This window comes from Ornithorhynchus anatinus, chromosome 14 (genome assembly GCF_004115215.2).
Source record: "Ornithorhynchus anatinus isolate Pmale09 chromosome 14, mOrnAna1.pri.v4, whole genome shotgun sequence".
Taxonomy (NCBI): Eukaryota; Metazoa; Chordata; class Mammalia; order Monotremata; family Ornithorhynchidae; genus Ornithorhynchus; species Ornithorhynchus anatinus.
The window spans coordinates 13,742,680-13,752,778 of NC_041741.1; the positions used below are offsets into that span (position 1 = coordinate 13,742,680).

General features: G+C 61.2%; 1 protein-coding gene across 1 annotated transcript; it reads right to left on the bottom strand.

Moving 5' to 3' along the window:
* Positions 1-810: 810 nt before the first annotated feature.
* NKX2-1 (NK2 homeobox 1) lies at positions 811-3,856 on the bottom strand. The gene is made up of 2 exons (XM_029079475.1): positions 3,478-3,856; positions 811-1,742 (listed from the first exon to the last, which is right to left on the bottom strand). Exons 1-2 carry the CDS (start codon positions 3,848-3,850, stop codon positions 1,033-1,035), a joined length of 1,083 nt encoding a protein of 360 aa, XP_028935308.1. The 5' UTR covers positions 3,851-3,856; the 3' UTR covers positions 811-1,032.
* Positions 3,857-10,099: the final 6,243 nt, after the last annotated feature.

The window sequence follows — 10,099 nt, forward strand, 5'->3', positions numbered from 1 at the left end:
CCTGGGCAGCGGGACGGCCCTACCCCGGCCCCCAAATCCCCCGACCCTAAAAAAAAAAAAAAAAAAAAGAAGGGGGATTTTTAGGAAATATTTTAAATTTGTATAATTTATTAGAAGCTTCTCAGGACTCTATTTAAGCCAAATATCTACATAAGTGACAACAGAAAGAGACTGACGTGGCACATCCCGCCGGCTGCCCCAGCAGCTCGGATCTGCCAATGTCCGAACAGGGCGGGGGGCGGTGGGGGCGGGGTTTTTACACCGAAATATACAGGTGACTAAAAACTAGGTGTTCAGTCCAACTTTGACAGCATCGTACAGCTACAGGTTCACATCAAACGTAAGAAAAGCCGAGGGTCCAGCGCCGCGGCCCCGTGCCCCTTGCCCTTGGAGGGGTGGGGGGTGGCGGGCGTGGAGAGGGAAGGAGAGGAGGGGCGCCGGGGATCTGGGGGGAAAAGACTTTCGCCCCCTCCCCGCGCCCCGTTTCCGCAACGATCCTATTTACAAGCGAGTCCGGGCTGCCGGCCGGCCGGGTAGGGCGGATCCAAGCCGGGTCCCGTGGGCTCTCCCACGCGGAAGCCTCCACCGTTTGGATCGACTAAGGGAAAGGCTTTCGAGTCTGTGGGCTTCGGTCCCGTGTACGTGGAGGGGCTCCTCGGACCCACCCCAGCTCAAGGTTTTCTCTCTTCTCTCGATGGGAGAGGCGGTGGCGGGGAGAGGGAGAGAAGAAGAAGAAGAAGAAAGACAGAAAGAGAGAGAGAGAGAGAGAGAGAGAGAGAGAAATAGAGAGAGGAGAGAAACAGAGAGAGAACCAGAGAGAGTGAGAGAAAAAGAACTAGAGAGAGAAAGAGAGAGAGAGAGAGAAGGCTGGAGGGCGGGCTAGCACTCTGGCCCCCCGGCCCTGCGGCTGGTCACCCCGGGACGGGCCTAGGCCGGAGCCCCGGGCCGTGGGAACCCCCGGGTCCCCTCGGTCTGAGCTCAGGTGGGCGTGGGAGAGGGAGGCGGGGCGGGCCCGTGGGGCACGAAATCCTTTCACCAGGTCCTGCCGTATAGCAAGGTGGAGCAGGACATGGCGGCGCCGTAGTCCGAGCTGGAAGAGTTCAGGTGAGACAAGCTGGACACCTGACTGTGCAGAGACGAGGGGCTGGCCGAGTGCTGGGCCAGATCCGGGGACTGGCCGGCGCTGCTGGCCTGGTGGCTGGGATGCTGGCTGAGGCCGGGCCCGCTGCCGGGCACGGTGATGGCGGCGGCCGCGGCCCCCTGCTGCTGGTGACCCTGGAGGCCGGCGGCCCCGGGCGCGTTGGTGCCCGCCTGGCACGGCTTGCCGTCCTTGACCAGCACGGGCACGGCCACCCTGCGCGGAGACTGCTGCTGCTGCTGCTGCTGCTGCTGCTGCTGCTGCTGTTGGCAGGCCCCGCCGTCCTGCTGCAGCTGCTGCTGCGCCGCCTTGTCCTTGGCCTGGCGCTTCATCTTGTAGCGGTGGTTCTGGAACCAGATCTTCACCTGCGTGGGCGTCAGGTGGATCATGCTGGCCAGGTGCTCCCGCTCGGGAGCCGACAGGTATTTCTGCTGCTTGAAGCGACGCTCCAGCTCGTACACCTGCGCCTGCGAGAACAGGACGCGGCGCTTCCTCCGAGGAGCGCTCTGCAGAGGTGCCAGGCTCTTGTTCACGTCGCCCAGCGAGCCCAGGGCGCTCATGCCGCTCATGTTCATGCCGCCGGTGGGACCCATGAAGCGGGAGACTGCAAAGGGGACAACAGCACATGGTCGGGCTGGGGGGGGGGGGGGGGGTGGGACTCGCCCCCCGCCCCGGGCCCGCCAGCCCCCTCCCCGCCTCGGAAGCTCCGGAACCCGGGAGAGCCGGGCCGAGCCCCCAAGGAAAGTCCGACCTCGAGGTCGCGTCCCAGATCGGGGAGCCCGGCCGGGCCCGAGGACGAAGGAAACCAGGGAGCCGGTCCTTACGGGGCCCGGGCCGAGCCCGCGGGGCCAGCTCCATCCCGGAATGGCCAGCTCGAGCCCGGGAGGGTCAGCCCGAACCGAGAGGCCAGGCCGAGTCCTGGGACCCGACGGAGCCCGAGATCAATCCGAACCCGGGGCCCGAGAAGAGGGAGCTCAAATCCGCTGCCGGAAGCTTGGCCATTCCAAGGGGAGGGGGCTTCCAGGACCCCTCCGGCCACCCCGGGCCCAATAAAGTTGGGGGTGCTTGGAGGGGAAATGGCCGGCCCCCGCTTCCTCGGCCCACCGCCCGGGGAGAGGCCTAAGAGAGCGCGGGGCTGGGGTTCAGGCCTGCGGGATTGCCGAAGGGAAGAGTTGTCCTCCCCGAAGCTCGACCCCTCCCCTCCCGCCGGGCCAGGCCGGACCCCCGCTGGGCTTGGGTTGGGGGAAGAGTCGCCCTTGTCCCCAGCCCTCCGGCCCAAGTGGAGGCCGTTCCCGTGGGGCTTCCCTGACCTCCTCCCAGCTCCCTCCGAGACCGTTCCCACGCCTCTCCCGTGGCGCCCTTCTTGGCTGGGTTAACCCCCAGAGCCCGGCCCGGCCCCGGGACCCAGGAGGCGGAGGGCCCGGCTGGACAGAAGGAGCGTGGGGCCCAGCCGACGGGCCAAAGAACATCCCCCGTTCCCCCGGCCCACCGCCCCCAGCCCGCCTCTATCCCGGTGCCCCCAGAATCCGGGATAGAGCCCCACTTTCCGGCTACTCCCGCTCTCCCAAACTCCCGGTCCCCCATCCCGACTCCCCTCTCCCCGCTATTCCCCCAGTGCGGATGCCCCTCGCTCTCCATCCCGATTCCTTCGATTTCCCCCCCCTCCCGGCTACTCCCCCTTGCCCAGTTGCATTTCCCCCGACCCTCGCCCACCGCTCCATCCCGGTCCTGGACGTCCCCTACCCCACCCCGGCCCGGGTACCATAATGATTATTAATCATCCAGCGCTTAGAACAGTGCCTGGCGCCTAGTCAGCGCTTCACAAATACCACGGTTATTGCGATGATTCCCCCGTCTCCTGCCCCTCATGCCGGCCGCCCCCAGGCCCTCGACGACCCCCGTCCCGCCACCCAGCCCCCCGTCCCCTCCAAACCTGGACCCCCCCTCCCCCCCTCCCCAGTACCCCACCCCAGCCCGGCCACCATAATAATTATCAGTTATCCGGCGCTCAGAACAGCGCTTGGCGGCCAGCAAGAGCTGGAGAAACCCCACAACGATTATGATTCTCACCGCCCCGGCCGCCCCCGGGGGTCCTCGGCGACCCCGCCATCCGGCCTTGGGCCCCCTCCAAGCCTGGCCCCCCGCCCCCTCCGGCGCCCCGGCCGGGCTCCCGTACTTCTCCTTCATTCTCCAGCGCTTAGAGCAGTGCTTGGCACCCGGCGAGCGCTCCCTCGATTTCGGCGATTCTCCGCGCCCGGACTCCCGGCCTTCGGGCCGGCCGCCCTCGACGCCCCCTCGACGCGCCCCCGACCCCCCGCTCCCGGGGGGCCGCTACTTACTGGCCGGGAAGCGGGGGTCGGGGTTGGCCCCGTACCAGCCGGGGGCGGCGGCGCCGTTGCGCATGGTCTCCTGGTAGGGCGGCAGCTCGCCCATGTTGCCGAGGTTGCCGTTGCAGTAGCCGCCCATGGCGGGGTGGGAGAGCTGGGGGGTCCCGGCGGCCGTCATGTGGTAGGCGGCGGCGGCGGCGGCCACGGTCCCGCCGTGGGCCATGGGCTGCTGCATGGCCGGTTGGGCCGCCTGGCCCTGGCGGTAGGCGGCCAGGGGGGAGCCCAGCTGAGCGCCCTCCATGCCCACCTTCTTGTAGCTCTCCTCCAGCGGACTGAGGATGTCGGACACGGAGAAGGGGGTCGTGTGCTTGGGGCTCATAGACATGATTCGGCGGCGGCGGCGGGAGGGAGGAAGCGGGGGGCCGAGGCGGGGCGGGGGGCAGGACCGGCCGGCTCCCCTGGCTGGGCGCTGTCCGCTGCGAGCCGTGCCCGGGGGTCTCGCCCTGACGCCGGCCCGGGGGGCTGCGCACGGAGCCGAGGGCCCGAGCCGCCCTGATGGGGTGGAGTGGAGGCTCGCCGGAGCCTCCGCCGGTTTTAGCCAGGCGCCGGGGCTCCGGGCGGCTCAGAGGCGGGGCGTAGGCGCGGGGCGACAAGACAATAGGAGCTACATCTTGGCCCGGATCATTAGCGGGCGGGCCGACGACAAGGTAAACACCTTGAAGTTGCGCTCGGCCGGATCCGGGGGGTCTTTCCGAAGGGAGAGGGAGCCCCGAACCCACCTGAGCCCCCGTCTCGCTCCCTCTCCCCGCTTTCTGCCGGGGGGTCGGCGGGGTGGGTGGGGAGAAGGGGACAAGGGGAGGAGGAGGAGGAGGAGGAGGAGGAGGAGGAGGAGGAGGAGGAGGAGGAGGAGGAGGGAAGGACGGGGGGGAGGGGCGCCGGGGGAGGGGGGAGAGGGGGAGGCCGGGGAAGGGGGAAGGAGGAAGGTGAAGCTGTTGCTTTTCAAACTGGCACAGTGAAAAAGTGGAACGGTTGATTTCCCCTCCTGCTTCGGCCCGGACTTCGGGGGGCTACAGAAGGCAGGGTCCCCAGGGCCGCCTCGTAGCTGAAGTTAGGGTCCCCACCTTCCCAAGTGAACCCCTGGACAACCCCATCCCCCACCACCGGTAGCTCCCCTTTCTCATCCCTCCCCCTGACTGGGGTTCGACTGTGCGGGTGGAGAACGGGGGGACCGGGTGGAGGACTCAACCCTAAAAAGCCCGGGGCATTTCTGGGGGCAGGGCCCTGGCCGGCCGCACCTGGAGCTGGGAGGATTTCTGGGGGGCCAAAGGGGTCGGGTAAAGAGTCCGGCCGGGGAGGGGGGCCAGCTCGCCGAAGGCCGGGCCCGGTCCGACAGAACCTGGGTGGGAAGGGGCTCCGGTGCTAGGTGGGATGGGTTGGAGGGAGAGGGCGAGAGGAGCGACGTCCAGCTCCCTTCCTGCTCTGTGCCGTCCTCACCGGGGGATCTGTCTGTCTGTCTGTGTCTGTGCGCGCGTGTCTGTGTGTAGGTGTTTTAGGGTGGACACCGCCCCAGAAATGACGGCCTTGAATCTCCGAGAGCCCTCCCGCCCCACAGCGCTGTCAGATACGAAAGGGTCCTTACTTGGCCGGAAATAACCAAATATCTCTGTCTAAAGTGGCCGCGTCAATGGCCAGTAGCTTCTGTGACGGCGCTGGATGTTGGGATGTCAGGATCATTTGGCTTCGATTGGCGCCTCCTTCCTCCGCAAGCACCCTCCGCTCAGGGACCACGGAGACCAGGTTTGCCGTTGAGAGGGAGAACCTCCAGGGGTGTTGGGTGGGGGGCAAGGGGTGCCCCCTCCCCCTCCCCCCAGGATGACCCCCCCCCCCACCACCTAGCGCCCCGGGGGTCCAGGGTCAGTCCGGCCGGAGGAGGCCACATCCCCCGGTACCTGCTTAGTGGAAAGAGAGTCAGAGGACGTGGGTTCTCCGCCACTTGTCTGCTGTGTGACCTGGGGCAGGTCACTTCGCTTCTCTGGGCCTCAGTGACCTCATCTGTAAAATGGGAGTGAAGAGTGTGAGCCCCACGTGGGACAACCTGATTACCTCCTATCTACCCCAGCGCATAGAACAGTGCTTGGCACATAGTAAGCGCTTAACAAATACCATCATTATCATTCTCTTCCCCGGCAGGCCGGCTCCGGCCCTCTCCGGCCCTCTGGCCCCAAGGCGAGAAGGCAGACCGGTCCGGCTCGGCCCTAAGCCAGGCCTGCGGGCACCCACTCGCCCGCCGTGTCGGAGAAGGGGCCGGTTGAGGGCGGAGGGTGAGGACCCAGGGCTTCCCTGGTGGAAAATGAACTGAATAGTGATTTGACTCCGTCCCTCCCAGTGGGTGTTCCCCCTTCCTGGTAAAAGACCGGAAAGGGCATCACTGAGACGCGGGGACCGAAAATCGTTTTTCTATTTCATAGACAACCCCCTTCTCTGCGGTGACGCCTGGATTCGATCCGACCCGCACGGGAGAAGGCTCGGACCTCCCCAGGAGGAAAACCTCGGGACAAATGCACATCTCCGTCTCCCTTTCCAGCGACAGCATCGGCCGGGTCCGCCCCGAGTCGCACAGCGCGGAAACCTCGCTGTAGAGAGCCATCCTAAAACCGAGACTCGAGCTGGCTTAGTGGAAAGAGAGCACGAGCTTGGGAGTCAGGGGTCGTGGGTTCTAATCCCGACTCCGCTACTTAGCTGTGTGACTTGGGGCAAGTCACTTCGCTTCTCTGTGACTCAGTGACCTCATCTGTAAAATGGGGATGAAGACTGTGAGCCCCACGTGGGACAACCTGATTACCTCGTATATACCCCAGTGCTTAGAACAGTGCTTGGCACATAGTAAGCGCTTAACAAATACCACTATTATTATTCTTACTATTATCTAGGTCCGTATCCGCGACGCCTCACCAGACACTACGGAAGAGGTGAGCCAGGACGGGGTGAGGGTTGTGGTGGGACAGGGCAGGGAGGTCGGGAGGGGGCCGAGCCTGGCCCCCGTTACCCCGCCATCCATCCTTGCAGCTCGATTTCAAAGCCGCAGGACCAGCCTTCAGGACGCCCACACGCTTCGCTCGCTCGAGGAATAAACTCGGGTGGGAGGGCGGAGCGAAGGGAGTAGTGACCGGATGGGGACTTCCCGGATTTGGAGGGAAGCTCTACCCTCCCCTCGCTCCAGGACCAGTCTTCGGTGCCTGGAGGATGAGGGGGAAAGGGCGGGGGCGAACTGGTAGTCCGAGCCCGAGAGGAGGGTCTTGGGGTTCGATCCACCTGCCCACCCAGGCTTGGAGATCCCGACGTCTGACAAGCTGCCCAGCCCAGGGTTTCCTCATCCCATCCTTCTGCCCCTCCGGCCCCGGCTCCCTGTTCAAACTTTCCTCTTTCCGTTGCTACCGCCCCAGAAGACCGGCTTGCTCTGTGCTCCAGAGGGGCCACTGGTCCAGAATTTCCCCCCGCACCGCCTAGGCTCCGCCTCTTCCTCAAGCACACCCCCTCCCCACACACCGTGTCATCCCTCGCCCCTCCCCCAGCCTCTCCCCTCCCTCAACCTCTTGCCAGCCCCCAATCATCCCCATCCCCACTACTGGGCCACTTTTCGGGGGACCTTTTCCAACCGTCGCGTCTCCCCCCACTGCGTCCTGGTCGGTCCTTTTTCCTCTCCAAAGTCCTTTTCCCGGCTCCATCTTCAATGGTCAGCGGCACTTGGGAGAGCGCACTGTCGAAGGAGCGGGACTAACGAATCGGGCTGGGGAAGGGGCGAGGCCGGTCTAACGGGTCCGGGTGAGGGAGGGGGCGAGAGGCTGATCTGCCTCTCAGAGAGCGGAGAGGGTCCCCTCTCTCCCCCTGCAATCCCCCAGGGGTGTGTAATCCCTCTGAGACCGACCCGCTGCCCCAGAGACCAGCTGGAGAGCCGAGGTCTGGGGTCCGGGGTCGAGGTGGATAGGGTGCAGACCCATGTGCGTGTGGATAGGGCTAACACTATGATGATGATGATGATATTTGTTAAGAGCTTACTATGCACCAGGCACTATACTAAGCGCTGGGGTGGATACAAGCAAATCGTGTCCTGTCTCATGTGGGGCTCAGAGTCTCTATCCCCATTTTACAGATAAGGGAACTGAGGCCCAGAGAAGTGAAGTGACTTGCTCAAGGTCACACAGCAGACAAGTGGCGGGATTGAGTTGATCCCATCCAATTCTTCTCATCTGCCTGCCACAGAGTTTGGGGTCCTTTTAACACCTTCGGTAATGACCAAATTTACAAATTCACTGAGTGTGTGGACTGTTTTTCGGTTATCTCCTTTTTTTTTTTGCTTTATCCTGCCCTTGCCCTTGTTCCCTTTCCTGCCCAGTCCCCATCCCTGCCTCGACTCTCTCCTGGATCCAGACCTGCTGGTGAATTTTCTGCCCTGGCACAGCTCCTTTACCCCATTCGCTGCACTCTCCTCATCCAACCTAGACCCATGTGGCTCCCAGAACCCCACCCCCAGGCTGCAGAGAGTCGGGTGCTGCAGCAAGGGGTGCAGGCTCTGCGTCTCTTTCCCCTGTGGCATCAGTCTCAGCCTCGCAGCTTCGGTCAGAGGCCGCGGGGGCTACGAGCCAGGGCCGTGGGACCCTGGGTCAGTTGCTAAACAGAATCGGCCGAGTGGGGTGAGGATTGCATCGGAGGAGAGGGAGGAGTTTTTTTTTTCTAAACAAATCGCTGAACTTCTCTGAACCTCAATTCTCTAGTCTGTAAAATGGGGGATGAAATACCTGTTCTTCCTCTACTTTGTGCGGGACAAGGACCGTGTCTGACCTGTTTATCTTGTGTCTACCGCAGCACTTAGAACAGTGCTTCATACACAGTAAGTCCTTAACAAATACCACAGTTATTATAAAAACTATCAATAGGATCTTCAAATCTACCCAGCTTCGACTGAAGCCTTGCTTGATCCCAAAGACTGAAGCAAAGCTGGTGATATTGGGGAATAGCTCAGGAATCCAGAAGTCATTTCGTGGCAGCCCTGAAAAATTATTTCACTTATTCGTTCATTCGTTCATTTATTCATTCATCGATCCATTCATTCATTCATTCAATAGTATTTATTGAGCACTGGGAAAATACATGGATGACAATTAGGCACAGGACCTGGCCCTCTCACGGTTCATGATCTCAGAGTAAGGGAGTGGAGGAAGCATGGCAACAGACGCATAAAAAACACGAAACAATCAAAACGGAAAAATAACAATGGAAGGCAAGTCACTTTGCTTCCACATAACCCAAGGCACTATGGCTCAAGAACCAGAGGTCCTAAACCATGTAAAAGAGATGGTTGGTCACCCTGATCTCGATAGCAATAGCTAATCCAGATCCCCTCTGTACCAGAATTTAACAACATCATGATGTTCTTCCTAATGCGTGATTTAAATCTCTCTTGCATACTTGACTGAGGGAATCCACTGAATTGGAAGGAAAGGAGATGTCCATGCAGAAGAGCTAGGGGACATTTTCATCTTCCCAACCTTCGCTGAGGGGGATCTCAGGGCTTCAGTAAAGAATGGTGAGGAATCCTGGCTCATCATCTGCAAACACGCATGAGGTAATGTCCAGTCTGAACACATCAGTAATGTGTGGGAATGACTCTGTAGTGGTATTTATTAAGCACTTACTATGGGCTAAGCGCTAGGATAGCTATAAGATTACCAGAGCTACTCAGACTCTGTCCCAAACTAGGTTCGCAATCCCTCTTGACTCCATTAAAGATAAGAAAGCAAAGGCCCAGAGAGGTTTAGTGACTTTCCAGTGGTCACACTGCAAACCAGGAGCAGAGCTGGGCTAGAACTTGGGTCTCCCTATTCCCAGTGCAGTGCTCCTTCCACTATGCCAAGCTACCTTCACCTATGAGGCAACAATTGCAGAGACATAGCTGTGGTCTCAGAGAAAGGTTAAGAAGGGTTGAATATTCCAGATGAGATGGAACTGAGCTGGGAGGTGGCGTGGGAATGAAAGATGCTGGGAAAATCCTGTTTAGCTCCCAGCCCCTTCAGTGGCCACATCATTTCCTAGGAGGAGTGATTTCTAGGCTGGGCTTCCCCATCCTCATTACCATTCCTGGGTGGGATCGTGAGGGGTGCAGGGTGGACCTGGGGGGAGCATTTGCGGGGCTGCGGGAAGCAGAGAACTGGGCAGCTGTTAGCCTGTAGCCAAGGTGAGGGATTGGAGGACAAATGCTAAGGAATCTGGAGGGATGAACGATGTTTGTTCAAAGATCATTCATTTAGGCTGAACAAAGCACAAGCAATATTTCCGAGAGGGTTACCATGTTCCCAGGCTGACAGCTGTGTCTGTAAGGTGCTTGGCCTAGCCTCTCTGCCTACTCTCCGAGGGGATTCCTCACGGTAACTAAAGAGGTGACTAAGTCCTCTTTCTGGAGCGGGCGTAAGGAGTGGCTATCGAGAAGCAGGGAGCAGAGATGTCTTCGAGTTGGAGCCTCTTGTGAATCTTGTCGAAAATCATTGACCGAGAAAGGAAAGAGGTTGAGCGTGTGCGCTCGTGCCGACTTGGACATAAATGAGAAAGGAAATGTCAGAGACCAGAGGAACGACACAGC